This window comes from Dioscorea cayenensis, chromosome 2 (genome assembly GCF_009730915.1).
Source record: "Dioscorea cayenensis subsp. rotundata cultivar TDr96_F1 chromosome 2, TDr96_F1_v2_PseudoChromosome.rev07_lg8_w22 25.fasta, whole genome shotgun sequence".
In the NCBI taxonomy this organism is placed as follows: Eukaryota; Viridiplantae; Streptophyta; class Magnoliopsida; order Dioscoreales; family Dioscoreaceae; genus Dioscorea; species Dioscorea cayenensis.
In genome coordinates this window covers 3705209-3727458 of record NC_052472.1, presented here as the reverse complement: position 1 = coordinate 3727458, position 22250 = coordinate 3705209, and the positions used below count along the sequence as shown (strand labels likewise).

At 32.2% G+C, this 22250-nt stretch overlaps 1 protein-coding gene across 1 annotated transcript; it reads left to right on the top strand.

Annotated features, from left to right (window-relative positions):
• Nucleotides 1–10290: 10290 nt before the first annotated feature.
• Nucleotides 10291–21670, top strand: LOC120277711 (enoyl-CoA hydratase 2, peroxisomal-like). Its single transcript, XM_039284566.1, has 11 exons — nt 10291–10408; nt 10504–10526; nt 10628–10733; nt 14483–14553; nt 14699–14771; nt 16233–16272; nt 16442–16514; nt 16599–16749; nt 20702–20772; nt 21132–21305; nt 21395–21670. The coding sequence occupies exons 1-11, from the start codon at nt 10340–10342 to the stop codon at nt 21480–21482; spliced, it is 939 nt and encodes a 312-aa protein (XP_039140500.1). The 5' UTR covers nt 10291–10339; the 3' UTR covers nt 21483–21670.
• The last annotated feature ends 580 nt before the right edge of the window (nt 21671–22250 follow it).

Sequence of the window (22250 nt, the reverse complement as noted above, 5' to 3'; positions counted from 1 at the left end):
TTTGATTTTGAAAGCTTTGAAATTGTTCTGGTATCGTTATGATCACTGTTCATTGCACCAACATGTTCTACAAATTTTTCTAATATTATTTTTCCAATTATTGAACCTCGTTTAGTGAATGCATCTTCTCTTATTCGACTTGCTCCATTTGACTTGAGAAGATAACACCAAAAACAAACATCACATCTTTGGTCACACTATACTCCAACCATGGATGGTGTTTAAACCAAGCATCCCAAAAACTCCTCCTTTGTTTGCCATACTCTTTCTATAGAAAATTGTGGCCAATTGGTTGACTGACGTACAGTTAATGAGTGTGAAAATAAATACGTGAATATGCAAATAATGTTAAAGTGAGCCCGTGAATACCACAAGTGTACGGGTCGTTAAATAATACCTCTTAAGTGAGCACGAGAGTCGTATTTCCCAAGGAATGGTAAGAGGCTCCTATTACTTTCTTGTCATTTAATCAATAGCATAAACATTTACATTGTTTCTTTATTCTACTTGTACAATTTACTAAACAATATAATATATGATCATTAAGTGCAATTGGAAAGAGTTGGGTAGTTATGTGACAGTTTTCTTGATTGTTACTTATGGTATAAGTTAAGTATGACAATTGTATTCTAGTGTTGCACCGGGAGAATTCAAAGGCCTACTGATCCCAATCTTTTGGCAACCAGGTCTAAATCACTAGAAACTTAAGATGGAATCTCTTCCTATCCCATCTTCCTATATTTGCCTTAAGTACAAGAAGTCCTCTGTAAGGGACAAATCAAACCCTAAACCTAAGGGGCAATCGATCCTTAATCTAGAAATCTAGCTATGCCTAATCTCTTATCGCACGCATAGATCTAACATGGCATGAGTGTTCTAATGTAGGGCATATCTTCCTCACCACATTAACAAGATAAGCATTCAAGAAACATGCAATAAATCACCAAATACTAGATAGATTTATTTTAAAATTAATCAAATTTCATTAGCAATCATCAAAATACATAGACATACAATTCTCCATGAATTGGGATCCTATGGATCTATAATAAAGATATAAATAGAGATAAATCCATAAGAACAAAGAATAATGTATAAAGAATTCTTAAACTAACTCCCTTTAATAGATCTCTAAAGGTTGAGGTTAAGAGAATCCTAAGATTGACAAGATGGCGCTGAATCTCTTTGAGCACCCTCTACTAATGATCTATGTTTACACTCCCTTGGAAAACTCGCTGGAATCTACTGAAAAAGTGAAGAAAGTCATCTCCAACCGCTCAAATCTCCAAAACCCTGGCCGTTCTACCTTATTTGGCAAAAGAATCCCCCTTGATCAGAAAACCCTAGGGTTTATATAGTGTCAGGTCGACCACGACCTTACCACCTATGTTGTGTTGCCCATGGTAAGTAAGTTATTGCGTGGGCTCCAAGGCACAGCTTCTCTAGGCGTTGTGTGGGTGGATCACCATGGTGATGGACTCACAATGGCCATGGTAAGCTCATTGTGGCTTTTGTGTTGCTCCCAGTGAGTCTATACTGCCATGGCTTGATAACGACAGTATTAAGAGTGGACAATAGCCATGGTGAGATGCCATCACGACCATTGTGAGCCATGTTAAAGCTCTAATTCAGCAACTTAGTCAATTTTACTTCGAAACACCCCCAAACTGGTTTCTTTGGCCCTAAAATAGAATAAAAGGCCATGGTGAACAAAAGAATAAAATTCAGTACTGATTAGGTGCTAAACATATAAAATCTTATACTAAATGCAATGTAAATGATATAGAAATTATGCATTTTCAAGCAATTATCATTAACAAAGGCCTCTAGTCAAATATTCCCTCCTAACTTGATCTTTAATCCTAGTATCAAAATTTTCAATCGGCTTTCACAATCCTGGGTCACTAATAATGTCATCCAGATCAAAATCAACATGAACATTCTTTTCACTTGATTCAAAGCCTAATGGTGCTTTGCAAGCATTGGATAACTCTTCACTTTGTGTTCGTTTAATTAAAAATTTATCCATATTTTGCAATACGCAATCGACAATCCCAAATTTATCAAAGTATTAGATAAGTTATCAAGGCTGTTTATTTTAGTATGTTGTTAATCAAATCATTAATCAAGATTCAAGAACAATTCAAGCTCCACATTTATACATTTTATAATTTTCATTAGCAGTTGAAGCATTGCTTCTAGTTGTGTGTAAAGCTTATATTTAGTTGGTGTTTAATCATGAATTAGTTGTTTAGCTATTCAAATGTTACATTAGTGGTTGTAAGTCTGGATGTCAACACATTACACATAAGTTGTTCAATGTGATTGTGATGTTCATACATCATGTGATAAGTGTCAATCTCTATTAATCACTGATCACTATGCTATTCTCACTTAATACATAAGCATTTTTACATAAACTCATTCACAAAAACTCTAACATTGTGATATCAAGCTCAACATTAACTCATAAAGTCATTAACATAACAACATGGATGATGAATTTCCAAGGAATATTGAGTATGTGGTTGACTGACTGTATGATTTAAGAGTTTAGATATCATTGTAACAAATTATCCTATATTCATTGCTCTAACAGATCAATTCCCTCTCATATTTCAAGTATTATTTGGCCAAAGAGTTGAGATACATTAACCATAAACAACAAAACACATTTTACTCACTAAAAATAAGGCTGCATGTTAAACAATTTTACAAGTTAAAGGAGCTTTACATCAACCAAAACAACCAATGATACTGAAGAGTAAGTATTTATTTAATCTGCTGGATATTCTCCTTGCAATAATCAAAGGTAGATAATATAAGCTTACCTTGAATAAACCAAAGATAAACAAAGTTCAATTTTCTAAACAACTGAAAGCTGCTTCCTACCACAACAAAATGAACACAACAAATTAATAAAAAAAACTGTTATAATTAATTTTTTTCAACAATGGAAGGCCTAACTTTTAATTTATGTATTAAAAAAAACTTAGGATGGGTAAGAGTGTGGCAGCTAGTTTAATTATCATGCAAAGCACCATCATGACAAGAATTTATGGATAAGAAACATTGATTAATATTTTAATAGAGCAATGTCTTCACCTCTCATCATGCCATCATGGACCATGGCTGGTTGAAGAACAATCTAGAGGGTCTAGTTGCGAACAACATGAACATGAGCACAAAACACAATTGAAAATTATCGATCACAATAATCAACCATTAAGCAACATCATTCATATCAAAAGAAATAAAAGCAATTTATTGGCACTCAATCACCACCACCACAACTCCACAATACAACCAAAAAGTATACTACAACAAACACACACATCATTCATTCACATATATTAAACAATAAAATTAATTTACTGAATGAAACTCTCACCTTTGAACTATGAATTGATTTCCAACAAACTATCAAATCATTACTCAATATTGAAGAACAAATCAACCTCAACATTTTAGCTTCAAGAATATAGATTCAGCTTTTCACATGTTTTAAACTATCAAATCATTAATCAAGAATTAAGATTCGACTTCAATAACAATTCATTTGTCACTTTTTACATATTTTAAACTATCTAAAGCTAAATTAATCCAACAAATTTGATCTTGATTCATCACCGCAAACATAAATATATATATATATATATAAGAAGAAAAAGAAGAAGAAGAAAAATAAAAATGAGAATAAACAATGTCCGTAATATATAAAATTGACATTGAACCATTATTCTCTACTTAATGAAAATTTTAATTACCAGTGAAGAAGTATCAAAACTAAGTTTTTGTAAATTGAAACTATCAATGGGCATAGTCATAACATCTACAAGAGAATTCCAATTCACCTAGGAAGGAAAAAAAAAATTCAATATATTAAAAATATTTTGTGCGATATCATGACAAATATAAATTAAATAACTTAACATTACCATACATTCTTGAGTATACAATTCAACTTGTGTGTTGTTTTAAGCTTGTATATTCCTTTTCGTTTGAGTTGTTTTTAAAGCAATAACATTAGACCATAAAAATAATTATATAACAAAATCGGAATTATGTAAAATATAAGTACATTTAATTAGTTTAGTTCTAATGATTATTTCTTTGGCTTTTAACTTTTTCCTCTTTGATGTTGGTCTACCCTTACTTTGTACCTTTAAAGGAGTTAGGATTTTTGTGGTCGAAGCTATAATTTGATGGTGCTCATAACCTTCTTCCAATAATATTGGTGACATAACTTGATTAGAATGACTCCCAATAGTTTGTATTATCCATAAGCTTCTCTATTGCCACATCTACATATTTCATCAAGAAATTATATTTTTCATTGGATTTTATTCCAATTTCAGTGACATTATAATAAGAACAAAATTTGTTGTAATGTGCTTTTTGTTCACAAGTTTATGCACCATCATAAAAATTCTTCACATAAGTATGCTTATGTTTAATATCCTTTCTCCACTGAGGTAAAATATGTTGAAATGGTTACTCTTTCACATTTTTACAATAAGAACTTTGCATTTATGTCCACACAAAATTTCATCAAACTCAAATAAATAGCATGAGCATTTGATGTCAAATTTAACCTCATTGTAATAAATATTAAATGCCACTTGCCTTCTGAGTGTACATTCTTTCCCCCTAAAAATGTCTATCACTTGAAATGAACATAGTAACCCATTTGAATTGCTAAGTACAAGATTGCAATATAGCATCCTCGTAACTCATCTTAGAATGACTTAAAATTTTTATTTTTGTAGGCTTCTTGTATTTTCTTCTCAAAATAGCAATTAGTTAGCATAAAAAAACTTGTATTAAAGAAAGCAAAATCAACCCTATTTTCTTTCTCAATCTTACTTTTTAAAGCATTATCATGTTGATACATAAATTATTTTAAGGATGTTGTTGGACCAATATAACCATCAAAGAAAACATTTATACTTTCATTTCATTGGTTGGTACACATTCCAACCCAAAAAAAACTCCTTTAACATATATAGGAGTCCAATGTTGATGATTCATACATAAGAAATTCAATCACTCATATGTTATCTTCCTTAATCATCTTCAACCATATGCCTTCAACTTCTTGAGTATCTACGGCCTTATAAAGAATATTTTTCAATTTTTTCTCTATTTTCTTATACTAAGTTAGTCCCATGAGCTTCTCGGGAACCTTTTCATAATATGCCAAAGACAGAGATAGTGAAGAGAATTTGGGGGGAAAAAAAACCTTCCTAACTGGACCTTGAATAGCCATGCATTAATATGCAATTATTTTCTTAGGAGCATTGCCTAATAGGCATTCTAATCATGTTCTAAACAATCAAATGTAAATTTATGCATCTTCCTTTGATAACAAACTACATTAAAATAGTACATTTTGCCCATGATGGATCACTCCAACAAAATGGAGAAAAGGGCATATTATACTTATTTATTAGGTATGTTGTGTAAAATTATATAACATCACCAAAACATCATAAGGTTGCTATATATTTCACATCTGCCCAAAACACATTTCTTGGCCAGCCTTCCTCATCTATACCAATGCATGCTTAGTTATTTAGTTCATGCCTTCTCTTTACGAATGTATTCATTTTTTTGTTACAATTTTGAAATTGAGATTTTTTTTTTTTAATTTTTTTGAGCTAAGTGCATGAATGTACTCAAAGTAAGTACTAAATATGGTGCTCCATCGATAATTGCCAACAATAACATTAATCTTGGCTTGACAATTTGTTTTGGTGGATAACTTAGGATTGAAGGAAATTTTGCAATAGATATTCTTTTACCACCTCGTACACATGCAAGTTTGTAATATTTTGATTTTCCATCTTCTCCTGATCTTTTTTTCTTTGTAATACCAAACCCCTCTTGCCGAGCATACTTAGCATAGAGATCATAAACTTTTTCTTCAGAATAAAAAACTATACCTATCTTTGGAATAATTTTTTCACATGTTAAATCTTCCATAAATAACATTTTTTTTCTCTCTTTCTTGAAAGTTTCAAAACTAGAAGTACCAAGTTTTGTCTCATTTTGGTTCTATTTAGAAGACTCAATTTCTAATTTTGTCATATTGCTTTTGATTCAGACTAAACTGAGAGAGAATTACTACATAGTTAAATTACTTCAGAACTTTTCGCTTATAATTCTAGCTGAAATCATTGCATCTGAAACCAACACAACTATAGGTTTTGGATATATATAATTAACATCTGATTAATACAAGGAAATGAAGATATTTAAGTAGAGATAGTTATGTAATGCAATTAAACAACATTATCACTTGATCCAATTTCATTTGAATTTACTAACCAACTCATTAGGATAAAAAAAAAATCACCAACTTAACCAAACACAATCTTATCATAATCAAATATAACAAACTAAATAGAATAAAAGATAATTATGATTAACCTTTAGGGGCCATTTGGTTCACAGTAATGTGAAAACATTACCATCTCTTATGTGGTAATATAAAATATTACCACGTTTGGATTGGTAGTAGTAGTAATATTGATGGTAATATGTGATTACCAATCATGGAAGATTACCTAGGAACTTAATAATCCCATTATCATCAAAACAGATGGTTACAGTGGATTACCTAGTGGGTGGTATTCTAAAATGTTTTTTATTCAAATATGCCCTTTGTTTAAAAATAATAATTTTCATTCTTTCTCTATTCGATAAAAAAATTAATTTTGAATAACGTTATTTTGGGAATATGTTCAGCTTTGAAAATTTAATTATTTTTGTATTATAATTATTTTTTCCATGTAAAAATTAATTTTTATCTTTGCTCAAAATTTTAGATAGAAAGATATTTTGGAAAAATTGTTCAAAATTTAATCTTTGATGTTATAATTTAATTATTTTCATCCAAAATTTTATTTTACTTTAAATTTAAACTTGGTAGATACAAAGGTATTTTGGGAAATTTGAAATATTACCAAGTTGATTTCTATGTAATATGAGTTTCCAACCAAATATGGTTATCATAACATTCCTCGACATATAGCATCATGATCTCATTACCACAGTAATCTCATTGCGTGGTAATATATTATTATTGAGAACCAAATGACCCCCTTAGAATTATGTACAAAGAAAAGTAATTCACACAAAAGCAATATAACCTTCGAAATTCACTTCTGATTAATTTTCCTCATAAACCAAAATATTTGCAATTCAATCCTTAAAATTAACAAAAGCTGACTCAAATATCAACATACTAATACACTTACAAGTCAAAATCAACTAAACAATAAGCTACACAACCCTAAAAAGCATCTAAAATTACATATTTGGAAATCTATAACAAATCTAAGCTAATATAGGGGAACCAAATTGCTCTTGCAATCTACCTAAAATCCAAATTTAAGGCAATAAAATAAGAACAACTTCAATAATTCAAATAGATGTTCAAACAAAGAGGAAATCAACAAGTTGAAATAAGCCAACCCTCATCATGTATTTCTCAAGCCTTCCGTTAAGTTCCTCCTCTCGAGACTCTTTGACGCCATCCCTCACCAAGAAGAGTTCAACTTCCACACTCGTCTTTCTCTTCACCATCAATCCCCTTCTCAAACGACAAAGTGCAATTATGGTTCCTTATTGACTTATTCTTCAGTTAGTTTTTTTTTTTGTTTAAGTTGAATAAAAACGAGTGCATGATGTGAATGACACATGGATGAAAGTAATGTAATGTGGTTGTTGGGTGTAGCATTTTACTCATAATTCTAATTCTAATTCTAATTCTAATAATAATAATAATAATAATAATAATAATATGTTATGGAGGGAAGCAAGGCAATGGTGCCAAGGCCAAGCTAGAATGTAGAGAAATCAAATAGTTTTAAGTCAGGTCACGTGCCAGGGTAATGAAGGATGTGATTCATCAGCGAAGCAAGAGAGAAAGGAAGCTCAAAAAAAGGCTAGAAGGCTCTCTGATTGGTGACTATGTGGCAAATGAATGACTGGGGAGGAGATGCTTTACATGAGTTGGTTATGCCAACATGGACAGGGGTATAAAAGAAGGCAGAAACAGAAAAAGAAGGTAAGAAAAAAGAAAAAGGCAGTAGGCCTGCTGGTGCTTTGGCGATCTTCTTCAGTGTCGATCAAGAAGGAAGGAATTCCCGTATATAAATGTTTTTCAACTGATTTGCAGTGGATCTATAGCTTTATGAGTTTATTTTCTTGTTCCTTTGCTTTTTTGAGTACTTGATGTTAGTATGATTAGTGGCGGAACCAAAGGGGGGTAGTGGGGCTTCAGCCCCTAGCTCTAGTGAGGCTGCCCTAACCAAAAGTTTGTTAGAAGAAAAAGCCCCCCTCATGACCTGGTGCTAAAGCATGCCAACCTCCATCGCTTTTCTCTTGGTTCTCCTATGCGTCCTCATTCTCCATCTTTCTTATGAGACCTTCACTTGTTCAACAACCTTTTGTTCCCATGGTGATCACAAAACTCATAAGAGAGTTTCAAGGAATAGGGCGACATGGCAGGTGAAGGTCTTGGTCTCACGAGAAAGAGGATGATGATGGGAGGAATTAATATAACCTATGCTTACACTTGGACTTTGAGATTGTGAGGGAGGGGTATTTAATTTTGGGACTTTTTATTTTACTAACAAAACTATTGATTTGCTTTTATTTGAAATATATGTATGTATTATAATATATATATATATATATATATATATATATTAGGGGAAACACATTTGAATTGTCTATTAATGCGCTTATATCATATAAAGCAAAATCAAAGTAACTTTATTCTTTAAGAACATTTTGAGATTTGGAATCATCACAAAAATTGGTATAGAATTTTCATTTATCTAATTATCTAAATGGAAATGATTTCTAGATTTGTGTATGTATGTCATGCAATGCAATGCAACCAATTTCAAAGTGATATTTTTATGCAATTATTTTTTTAAACCCTTTAATACTCTTTTTCTCCAACTAATATTTTTTGTTATTGTTTTATAATTAATAATATCTAATGGGCCCATAAAATTTTTATTTATCTAATCTATGAGGTAAAAATAAGAAAATTTATGATATCTTTTCAAATTATGTTAATAAAAAAATTATTATTTTTTTAATTAGAATAAATTTTTATTAACAAAGCAGATAAAATAATAACAATAGTTGAATATATTTGAGAAGAAGCTTTTTATAACTATTGATAATGAAGTGATTGTATAGTGCTTTAGAAAATAAAACTCGAATTTAACTACCTCTTTTTGAGTCGCATACCTTGTATGTCTAGCACCATCCTTGGGGGCATACCTTCTTGTTTTGTTTTGATTATGTGCATTAAAAATTGTGGTTATTTTAATCAACAATTATATTATATATTGAAGATAGTTGTTTTATTGGATTTTTATATATATATATATATATATATATATCTTCTACCTATAGCTCCTTTACCAATTAGTCATGGTTTTGAGGTTGAGTATGATGTGTGGATGTTAGATATAGTTGTTTTGCTGCTTGTGGATTAAATTCCAGTATAGATCTAGTTAATTATTACTTGGTTTGATTAATTTCTTAATATATCAGAGAGGTTTTGATTGGAGAGTGTGATTTTGTAGTGAAATTTACTATTAAATTGATCCATTGAATTCGATTCAGTCAATTCATTACGTAATAATAATAATAACTAAAAATAAAGGCAATCAACTTCACTTAGAAAAATTATTATAAAATTAAAATTTCTTCTCAAGAAAAATGATTTTTTTTCATAAACCAATCCAAATACATGAATTACATGTGACAATATGAAGTATCTAATTATGAATGTCTCTGGATCCACTTTCAGATGACAAATCATGCAAGTCATTTTTTTCCCGACTAATAGTGACAAGCATCCCCATTTAAGAGATTATCAAATAGACAGCGGTGCACCAATTATGGTGGCTTACAGACCTCCTAGAAAAATTTTCCTGCCCTCTAACTCTAGAGGATTGAAACCACTCTTTCTCCGACAGGAGACCCATAACTAGGCCGATAAATAGTATAGTAATAGTACTGGACTCTAGATGCACAGTGCATGAACAATATAAAAAACAGTGTTGTTGGGGAGAGATTCGAACCCTTGCCCTCGCTCTTGCAAGTCAATTTTAATCAATTAAATTGGATCATATATATATATCTATATATATATATATATATATATAATTGAATAGCTTCAAGTCGGGTCGGATCTAATAAACACGCAATCCGAATCCGCAATCAGTTGTAGCTTGTTAAATTGCTTCGCTCTTTGAGCCACGCGCTTACTTCTCTTCAAGCCTTTTACTCTTCGTCGTTGACGACCATGGCGACCTCCAGGCCACCCTCATCCTCCATCGATCCAGAGCTCGCACTCTCCTTCAACTTCTCCGATGTTAGTTTCCATTTTGATCCATCTTTTCTTGGTTTTGCTTCTTTTCCAACTGCCTCCGTTGATCTCATGAATCTCTGTTTTTTCTTGTTTTGCAGACTGTTTTCTCTTACAACGAGAGGTTGGCTAGGGTTAGGGTTCGTTGTGTGATGAGTTTTTTTTAGCTATGTAGGTTGATTGGGATTGATGAATTGTTGGTTTTGTTGATTGATTTTGATGAAGAGATGTGGCTCTGTATGCTCTTGGGGTTGGTGCTTGCGGTGGAGATGCTTTGGATGAGAAGGAACTCAAGTATGTATACCATCAGGATGGGCAGCCCTTCATCCAGGTGGACTTCTTGTTTCCTCTTTACTAGTACAGTTTCCTCTAATTTTGGTATGATGCCTGGCATGTCAAGCTTGAAATTGAAGTCTTTGATGGAAATTGAGGCTTCTTGGAAATTGGCATTTTGATTTTGGGGATATCCAAATCACTCTAATTAACCATCATGTGGTGCATTTTTTTCTAATTAGTATGATATGTTGTATGTAATGCCTGTAAATGCTGCTTGATTGTTTGTTAGGTTTATGTAATGGTATTTTGGGGATGTATTTTATGTAATGCATGATAGAAAAGGAAAGAAGAGTGCAGGGCTTCTTTGGGAGAAGGAATTTTGGATTCTTTGTGGTCTCTTCTAGCTATGATGTGGAATTTTTTCACTTTGGTCAGTATTAGAAGGAGCTTAAGTCTCATTGATAGGGTTTGTTCCTAAGTTCAAAGGATAGGCAATATCTCTGGAGTATTCTTCTTAATGATAGTGGATGCTAGTTTCGGCGTGCCCACGGAAGTAAGTCAGGGTTGGGCGAACCACATATTACTAAACCACATATTTGTCTTATGGTTTTGCTGCTATCTATTCTTCTATGTCTATATACTTGTACTAGATCGTGAATGTGAGCATTGCTAGCACCTGTCACTTTTTCTTTGGGTTGTGATTGCCAGAGATGATCAAATTGAGGTTACAACAATTCCAAATATTGTTACATGTTAAGGTAGAAGTTGAAGTCTTTTTTCTTGGTTTTTCCTCTTTGCTAGTACTTCCTCCTCTAGTTTTGAGCATGATGCCTTGCATTTTAAGCTGGAAATTGAATCCTTTGATGGAAAATGGAAATTCTTGTTACTCATTTTGATCAATGTAGTTGGAAATTATTCTAAACATTGTTGCTTGTGCTTTTGTTAGACATCATGCTGTATAAAGTTGATATTTACATCTCGACCAGTTATAATATTTGCTTAGGCTTGTATGACAAACACTAAGTTTGGACAAAGTGCAAGACTTAGTGGTAGAATACAAACAGGGAGGAGAGGCTGAGTTCTAAAGTAATGAACTTACCTTGCTTCCAATAACACCTATAGAGGAACATAATTGGCCATGTGGTGTCAGTCTTCAATTTCCCATAATCTTAGTATATGTCAATGAGACAGGTGTGCTATGGTGAGATGTATGAGAAAAGGCTTATAGGATTATAATTCAGCATGATCAGTGCAATTAATATCACAAACTTAAGGGAAAATAGTTGTACAAAATTATTGTCTATGAAGAAGATGATATTGACATGGAATTTAATGAAGGAGAACAAGCAAGTGTTGGGAATAATTTTGCAAGAACTACACCAGCTATGTTTGTGTCCTCTAAGTGCACTAGCTAGAATCCTCTGTTAAGAGCCTTAGCCTGAAATCCAGTCATTGGTTGAGATGGCAGTGAAGTATACTTCTCTTCCTTTGGTCATGTTCCTCCCTGGTTCTGGAGAACATATGTTGACAGCCAAGGGTGAGACCTGTCCTTGAGAGCCTTAGCCTGTTTCCCTTTGTAAAATTCAGCTTACCCTTATATTCACAGTGTCAAGGGAAACAGGCTGAATTGTACAAAGGCTGATAAACTTGTGTTTATCCACTAAAATATTTGTCTACAAGCATGTTTTAGTGAAAACTACAAACATGGCCCTTATAGAAAATGGGAAATCTATCCAGACTATACAAATTTGGAAGATTCTACTATGAAACTTGTTGACATGACATGGAGCTCATGGGACGAAGATGTTTTTGAGTTTGACAAGGGTGATGAAAGATAATCTATTTGGTTACTTAATTACTTTAATGTATATGTGTTTTTATATGTTATGCATCAAAACATCTCTAAAGTTTGCTTAATTACTTTTAGAATTTTAATTTTAATGTTCTTTTCATATTAAATGTTATGCTTATGCATTTTTGGATATAATTGGTAATCTAAGAACATCTTTTTCTTTTGAATTAGTATTTAAGTTTTATAATTTTGTATGTATTTTATATAACCAACTCAGATGTAATTTTCAATGGTATCTTGACTCGAACTAATCATACCAACTAAGCCTACCCCGACCGTATTGGATACAATACAAGCATCATTTCTTGTATGCGTACCCATTTTGTGACTCGGATCGTACTGTGTTTCAAGTAACTATGGTTCTAATTAAGTAAAAGTCTAAAACAGAGTCATACTTAAATACAAAATTAGAGATGGCAATTGGTAGGGTATGGATAGGGTATGTCAAAATCCTTACCCGTACTCGTAACTCTACCCTATACCCGTGCTTTCTAGGGTAAAAAAAATCTATACCCTTACCTGTACCCGCTTACCCATTGTTCAAATTATTGAATTATTTAAATACTAGGAATAATAATAATAATTCATAATTCATTACAATACCTGTTTAAACACATGTCCATAAATTCAAAATTACATAACAAGGAATAAAAAATAATATATATATATATATATATATATATATATAAATTCTATATAGATGAGTTACCGAGTTTAGGAAATTAGGTTTTAAGCAAAGCCCTAATTTCCTAAACTCAGTAACTCATCTATATATTATTTATATATATATGAGGGTACGAGTTTTACCCGTACGCTCTTCAACATGTAAGAGTACGGGTAAGAGTATGGGTAGGGTAGGGGCATGCCCTTACTCGACCCGTACCCGCTCAAAAAATAACAGGTAATGCCCTTACCCATACCCGTACCCAGTCAAAGAGGGTAATACCCTCTTTGCGGGTATACCTGTCGGGTAGGGTACAAATTGCCATCTTTATAGAAAATATAATAGTCTTAAGGTCTAAGATACTGAATTAACTACAAAAGATTCAAGCTAGATCTCAGCTGTCTTGTTAGCAATTTGTTAGCAGCTCCTCTACCAAATTAACTACGTTAGTTGTCACTTTTCTTTTTCCCTTGAACAAACCTTACAATAACATCCTCAACATCCTCATTGTTTTTCTTTTGGTTTACTCAATTTAGTCAGATTTAGTCAATGCAGAGATCATTTGCTATTGTAATTGAAATAAGATGTGAGCTTGGTGAGAAGATTATACCACCCAACTAACACTCTAAATCAAGTGAGTGAATGTAAAGATTGGTTAATTAAAAAGCTTGATTTCATTCTTGTCTATCATTTTCATCTTTGTGCTCCTTTCTCCTCTGTCTCTTTATTCATAGTGGACATCCAAATGATCTGCCAATATGTCCTCAAGTTTCTCATTAGTGATGGAATTCCCTTGATGTATGGTCCTGCATTTTATGTTGTCAAGAATTTGAATCAGCCTATTAGTCATATGATTTTTTAGAACTTAGTTTCCATGTTTTTTTAATAATCAGGGCAAGATTGAATTCTTTTAAATTGTTGGTTGAAAGACCAAATGGTAAATTTGCATTTCATTTTTTGGGCCTTTCCACATGAACCTGGTTTTGATTTTGTCCAGAATGTGATACAGCAGGTAAGATGTAGAATGACCTCTGCTTATAGAGAGAAAAGGGAGTGCCATTAACAATTCTAGTCTTCCCTGATTGAGAGAAATTAACTGCTCCAAGCGGCTGTTATCAATGCCTGCCTACAATTTTTGTTGAGCCTTCTGTCATTTTGGCTTTGACTTTTCCTTTTGATTCACTTATGCTTAGACCTAGCTTTTGTGGGAAGAATCAAATATTATTTTCCCATTTTTTATGTAAAGAATCTAAGTCATCCTAACATATGTTAAAGCCTTTAATTGCAGGTTCTGCCTACTTTTGGTGCTACATTTATTTATCGAAATAAACAAAGCCTTGAAGTTGTGCCTGGCTTACAGTAAGTCCTAAATTTGTTTGAGTCCTTTTGTAACATATAATCTATTTATCTTATGACATCTTATGGCCATAACTTTACTTTTCTGAGTTTTCTCTATAGCTTCTCATGGTCAGAAGTGAAAGTCTCACCTATATTTTCTTGGCAGTTTTGACCCAACTCTGCTGCTTCATGGTCAACAATACCTGGAGATCTACAAGCCTTTCCCTTCTAATTGTTGTGTAAGAAATTCAATTGTACCATTGCCAGGCTCTTAAACAATGTCTTTTTTCTTTCTAGACCTTGTCTGCATCCATAGCTGCTTTACTTTATGCTTCTTAACATATTCTATATAATAGTGAGTCGTTTAGATAATTTTTTTTATTACTCATTTGATTTTTATTTTTTCTTTTTTTTACCAAAATTCAATTCAAACATTTTATCTAAAAAAAAAGAAAAAAATCTTCGCCCTCTTCGCTCATTCACCTTAGAAAATGAAAATAGAGGAAAAAGGAATCAATGATCGATCTCTATTTTTATAAATTGTAATTTATTTTTTAATTACAAGAGTATATAAGCAAATAAAAACACTTTGTAGGGGTACACAAGCAAATGTGATTTTTATGAGGATATATTTGCAATTACTCACTTTTGAGGGGTATATGAACACTTTCTCTTATAATAACAATAAAGCCTTAAACAAGTTAATTTATTGCATTCCTTGTCATAAGAAATGTGCTAAGCATGAATGTTGTCTGATAAATGAGTGTTAAGCTTGCAATGTATAAAACTTGGTGCAGTGAAATTGTCAATTGGGAATATTCAATTCAGTTTAGTAGGTCTTCAACTTGATATTCAATGGGTTTCCATCAGTTAATATATTTGCGTTTGAGGGTATAGTAAATAAATTGATTAGGTTTAGATATCATCATGCTAAAAGCTTGGTTTTGTTAGTGTTACAGTGTGGGTGGGTTAAATTTGCATTCTTGAAAGCTGGTTATACTTTGCTCTTAGAAAAATTATCTGTCCTTTTCTAGGTTCTCAAATTGATCTTCATGCCAAAAGGGATATAAAACAATATATATTTGGAGCCTTTGCAAGAGCTTGACTCTATTTGAACTTAAGCAATGTAAACAAATGACAAATGCTGTAGAGAATAGAGGTAGGACATGTTTCAGTAAAAAGAAATCAAAGTTATAGTTTGTCAAACAAGTCTGAAGAAGCATATGGTTCAGAAAATAATAGAAACATAGATATCTATGAAATCATGCATAAATATGACTATTCTTTATGTTTGAACGTTGTAATGGACCATCTTTTGGCTTTTCAGTATACATAGAAGAAATACCTTGTGGAATTTAGGCTTATGGTGATTTTTACAAAAGGTGCTTTAATATTGTACATGAATTTCGGTGTTGTCTAAGTTGAGAATCCATGTAGCTTCCTTCTTCATTTGTCCTATATGCCACTTGATATTCCTCTTCCTCTAATTCCCTGCACATACAAAGGGCACACCATTCTTATACCCATTTTAAATGGAATAAACATTGGTGCAGTCACCATCGTGTGGTTTAGGGATTCTGACTGATTATTTGTCAAGAACTTTTAGGGTTCTTTTTTTGCTCATTGCCAGCTGCACTTAATTCTTCTCTTCAGATTTTAGTTTGTTTTTGGGAGTTTTAACATTCGATTTTTCTGTGCAGATCCAAAATAAAGTTGTAATTGCAGGTCTGCATGACAAAGGTTTGGTTTTATATAAGCCTTGTTTTTCTGTAGCACTCACTCACACATACACACATACACATACACATACACATACACATACACATACACATACACATACACATGTGCATGCACGCCTGAGTGCACACAGTGGATACTATGGTCTTTTTTTTTTATCATATATCTTTAGGTAAAGCTGCCATAATTGAGGTTCAAACAACCAGTTATGATAAGAATTCTGGAGAAGCCTTGTGCATGAATAGGTTAGTATTTTTTTAACTTGTTCAGTTCATAAAGTTAATAGAGTGCAAATAAGAACCTTTCCTTCAATGGCTTCTTATCTGCAGGAATACAATTTATTTGCGTGGTGCTGGTGGTTTCTCCAAGTCTTCTAAACCATATTCATATGCTAATTATCCAGCCAACCAGATTTATCCGGTTAAGATTCCAAATTCTAAACCTACCTTTGTTTACGAGGACATTACCCAACAATCCCAGGCATGTCATCTTTCTTTGTTGTGATGTTTACTGTAGATGTTATTTGTTAGCAATTAATACTTATTACCATTTCTAACTTGCCAAATATTATTTTCACAGTCTTTGTTAGGGCATTTTTAATGGTTAGACTATCTAAAAGTTCGATGCCTATGCCATCTCATCAATCTATTAAACTCTTATCTATCAAACTATATCCCATTATAGTTATATTATAATATAAGACTCACAATCATTTCACTCATCATTTCAATTATTCATAATATATTTTATAATAAATATTTATCTAATAAAATTTTTTTAATAAAAAAATTAGTTAATATATCCAAACAATTATTTATTAATTATAATTAGTTAATAAAATATATTATTGAAATATTTAAAAGGATATACACAATAATTACTTACCAGTTGAAAATATATTAATTAAACAAAAAATATTTAATGAAAATAATTAGTTAATATATCTTAAAATTTTAGTTATCTAACAAATGATAATTCATTATTTAATAAAAATAATTGTTTATGCATTTTATAACAAAAATAATTAGTTAATTAAAAAAAAATTGTTGGGCCCAAAGTTTAGCGATTGGTGGGGGCATTGAACGCACAATGGCCACCTTAGGCTCCATGGTGGCTCCTTATGGAGCGCTTAAGTGTTAAACGCTCAATGAGCCATTGAAGTTACTCTGTTTTGCTGTCGCCTTATGTATCAGTTTGTGATTTTTATTAATTTGAGTTACAAGAACAATTATGTGTCAAACATGCGTTCAACTTTATGCTGGAAATAAGTGATAAATCAAATGCTATCCAATATAATATAATGAATGTGATAATAGGTGCAAGTCAGGATGGTACTGTTATGGCTGGACTGAAGTAGTGTTTGCTGGAGAACCCTCTCTTCTACAGAATGTTTTCTGAGCACTATCTTTTATTCTACCTAGGGGAAAGGATTGAAGTTCCAATAAAAGAGCTTATACACCTTTTAACCATCATATCAACATTAGTGTCTCTTGATTTTCTCCATTTTGATTTCTCTTTTGTACTTTATAAGTATTTTGTTGAAGTAATATCACAAATAAGGCCTCTTAACATTGTGGTAGAATTTGGAAGAAAAGTGAGATGCTTCCTTCCATGTGCATTTTGTTGACTCTCCTATTATTTGAGCAACTAATAGTGCCACATCAGTTGATTTTGTAAATATAGATTTGAACATGCAAGATTGGGGCTCTCATTCAATCAACTTAAGCTTTTGTATTGAATTGGATCTCGATAATATATCTATTGAATAGGATATCAAAGCTAGTTTGTTTAGTTTGTCTGCAACTTGGCTAATTAAACTAACACGTATCAAGGGAGTGTACTAGAGTAACTAATAGTGGCATATCATTTAATTTGGTAAATATGAATCTGAATATATAAGTCTAGCTCTCTTATCATAGCCGCTTAAGCTTTTTGGTTGTTCTCCTTCAGATCATCATAGGTGCAGCTACAAGGAATACCTTTTTCATCTACTAAATCCCAAAGTCAATGACAAATATTTTGAAATAATTTGGAAAATTGTGTAGGTCATGTGATTTTAGTGTCCATTTTCCATTCATGTGATTACCTGGCTACTATGTATTTCATAGAATAAGTTTCAATTGACCACTCAATAAGTAAACTTTCATGCACTCTTCTTGATTAAATTGGCTCAAGTTTTTGGCATCGACTGATGATTAGATTCATCACATATTTTTTATGCTTAAATACTAAATAATAGGCCGTTCATCAGAATAATGATCTTGAAATCATTATGCTTCATTGCCTTCCTTTTTCCACAAGTTAGGTTATTGGCTGTGTTACTAGATCTAGCTTCATGATGTTGAGGTCCTTGCACAATGGTGCATTTTGTTGATTAGACTTGGTTTTATCAACATGGTTACAAATCAGTGTGGTTTTCCAACATTACTGTTGTATTAGCAAAGTATCCTGCTATCCATGGATTGCATGCTCACCTCTTTAGTGCTGTGTTGAGAGCCCACGGTCCAACAATGACCATTTTCCGGACTTTAGTTGATCTTGCTATAGATGCAACATAATTTTATGTATATGTTGCGCAACTATTTGATTTCCACAGTATCAACTTCAGTCAAAATTCACTTTTGGGTGTTGAAAGTTGAAAGTGATTTCTTTTATAGAACTATATGATTCCATACAATCTTCTCTGCTTTTTAGTTCCTATGTCAGCATACATTTTGTCAAAAGTGAATCTTTTTGTGGAAAAAAAGAAGAATAAAGATAGGATGATATTTGGTAGGCCTCCTTATTTCTCTGTTCTTCATACCCTAGACGTTTTTCATGTGACTTTCTCCATTTGGACATTTTTAAGTTTGAGATCTTGACATTAGTGTTATTAAAAGATTAAAAAGCGCTTGCCCAGGCACCTTGGCGAGGTGAGGCTATGACGCCTTATAACCATCTAGACGAGGTGTTGTCAAAGAAATGCTTCCTAAGCGAGCGCCTCAACCTAAGCGCAAGGCAAAAAAGACAAGAACAATGTTGTTTTTGTTAGTTTTCTCCTTTTTTACATATTTTTAAATGCTTTTTAGGAAATTATATTAAAGAGTAATAAATATACTTTTATAAAGGAAATGTAAATAATTATACTTGGGAAGTGTAATAATTAAGAGGAGGGATTTTCTATTTTTCTTTTTAAACAAAAGTGAGGCAAGAAGAAGAATATAGATATATTTTTTACGAGAAATAACGTTTAGGTGATAATTCTAAATTAGGTCTTGCATACTAAATTTGAAAGTTTAGATTGTTTTTTGTGGTTTTAGGTTTTTGTTTTTATTTTTGGCCTTCAATATTCTAGTAGATGATTAGTATATTAATATTAAGTTCACTCTTATGCAATTTCAATGTTTTTATATATATATATATATATATATATATATTTACTTTTTCTTTTAATAGCACTTTATGCCGCTTGGGCGAGCACCTCAAGAGATTTACATTCTTATCGCCTTAAGGGCACCTAGCACTTTTAATTACACTGCTTGATAGCATAAGCTACTGCAATGTCGTGAGGTACACACACCTTGAGATAATGCAAATAAAACCCGGATAATTGACTCAAGGAATGATAGCATGCCAAACCATATACAATAAACGAGACCTAAACAGCATAACAGCTAAGACATCAATCTGAATACTCCCCTTTGATGCTTTGCTTTTGAAAATTCGTGAGAATTCTAGAGTATGGAAAGCTTTGCTTGAATAGTGGTTATTAATATATCCACTAGTTGATCTTGGGTCTTCACACACCCTACTTTAACTTCATTATCCTACACTTCTCAAATGAAATTGATATCAATCATGATGTGCTTTTGCACAGTAATGATTGATTGAATTGTTATGGGTTTATCTGCCAAGGGGCAATGATTTATATTAGGCTTGCTTCGAGTCTTCTAAATTTCACCATAATATTTGGTCTTCTGTGATTTCTTACTTCCTTGATGCCCAGAAAAATATGATCCTAGGGGAAAATGTATAGCTTGCCATACTTTTATCATCAGCAGTTACAACCTGAACATTCTTATCTTTGTTTTCCTTCAAACAAGATGCAACATTTCTTGGTGCCTTGGTTGTACCTTAAGTACTCGTTTGCCCAAAAATTGATCATTCTTGGTTTATGCATGAATTGTGCTAACGAGCTTGAACTGTATGTAGTATTTCCCATTGTATTTGTGAAGTATGGCAAATTTCGAATACAAGCTTCTACATAAGGAGGCATCAGTTCTTCAGTTTCTTACTATCATCTTCCTTTTTATTATTATTCTATTCACCACGAAAGATGCTCTGGCCAATTCACATATTTCAATTCCTTTTTTCATTTTTTTACCAACACATGTCCCTGTTATAAATTTCTTATGAATAACAGAGTGCATATTCATGTAATAATTATGTGCAGGCGCTTATTTACAGGCTATCTGGTGACTATAACCCATTACATTCAGATCCAATGGTTGCAAAGAATGCGGGGTGAGTATCTAAGATCTTAATTTGTTATGAGAGTTTACCTGTCAAACAATTTTGCAGAATATGAATACCAAATAATTCCTAAATTCTAAAGAATAGTTTGCACTGATTGACATGGGAGATTTTTTTTTTGTTTGGTTTTTTTAACCTTTTCTAGACAAGAATATATCAAGAATGTTTTATCATTTGTTGTTACTCCCTGCCAAGAATCCACAATTAACTGCACTTAAACTGCAAGCTCCGCATTGTTTTAAATGGCAAGACTATTATTCTCAGCTACATTTTTTTTTTAATCAACAGGAGGCATCATTAGTTATCAAATGTGATTGATATTTTTGCCACCATTTCTGAATGATTGACAGGTTTTCCCGTCCAATTCTTCATGGCCTGTGCTCCCTTGGGATTGCAGTTAGAGCTGTCATTAAGTTCTGCTGCAATGGAGAACCAACCTGGGTGAAAAGCATTTTCGGGCGATTCCTTTTGCATGTCTATCCAGGAGAGACTTTAATCACTGAAATGTGGCTTCAAGGCACAAAGTAAGATCAATGTTTTCATACATTCTTAATCTGTCTTTAAATTTCACTTCTTCAATATCAAGAACTAACCTGAAAGTTCATATGCACAGGGTGATATATCAAACAAAGGTGAAAGAAAGAAACCGGCCAGTGCTGTCTGGCTATGTAATTCTCAAGCATATTCCCTCATCCTTGTAAATCATGGAAAGGTTATAAGAAGCAAAGCTGGTGTTTGTGCATAAGTTTGTGGTCTCATTTGGGGTGAATAATGTGAATTTTACAGTATTTTGTATGTTATCATTGGCTAAGAATTTGATTGGCTTGTTACATACAATAATGTCAATCTAATATAGTGTTGTACCATGGCTGGATTTTTCCTTTCTTTCCATTAAAATCTGCTAAATATTTATGTATGTCTGCATGTATATATTATTAAAATTATGATTTTTTATTTTTATGATACATATTTTATTGGGAAAATTAGCAAAAGAAAAACCTTAAAAAATTGAGGGCACGTTCAGGCTTTCTTTATTTTACTTCATTTGCTCAAATTGAATTTTGAGGTTTATCATTTCTTTATAATCAGACTTTCTCTCAACTTTGAGCATGATTTATATCTATAGAGGTTATTATTTCATAACCTTGTAGATAAATTTTATCCTCGTATACGTAGTACTATTGCAAATTTTTAAAATGAAGCCATATTGAAATTTAAAAGTTGAATTTGAAATGTTTTCATCGTTCTTTTCTCATTTCAATTTAAGTTAGTAATAAAAATCAGTTGTGTACAAAAAAGTGCTTAATATGGAAAGAGCTTTTAGGTATGACTTCTCTGAATTTACCTTAGATTATTATTGGAGATTTTAATGTTGTGGTTGATCTGAGTGGACATAAGGGTGGTCCACATTTTTACTATTCTCGTAAAGCCTGTTTGTTTTCTAATTTTATTTCTAAAAATAATCTTTT

Excerpts from the sequence above, each read along its gene's own strand:
- LOC120277711 (XM_039284566.1), top strand. The coding sequence starts at position 10,340 with ATGGCGACCTCCAGGCCACCCTCATCCTCCATCGATCCAGAGCTCGCA. Across the intron at positions 10,734-14,482 it reads ATGGGCAGCCCTTCATCCAG|GTTCTGCCTACTTTTGGTGC; the intron begins GTGGACTTCTTG and ends CTTTAATTGCAG. Across the intron at positions 21,306-21,394 it reads ATGTGGCTTCAAGGCACAAA|GGTGATATATCAAACAAAGG; the intron begins GTAAGATCAATG and ends TCATATGCACAG.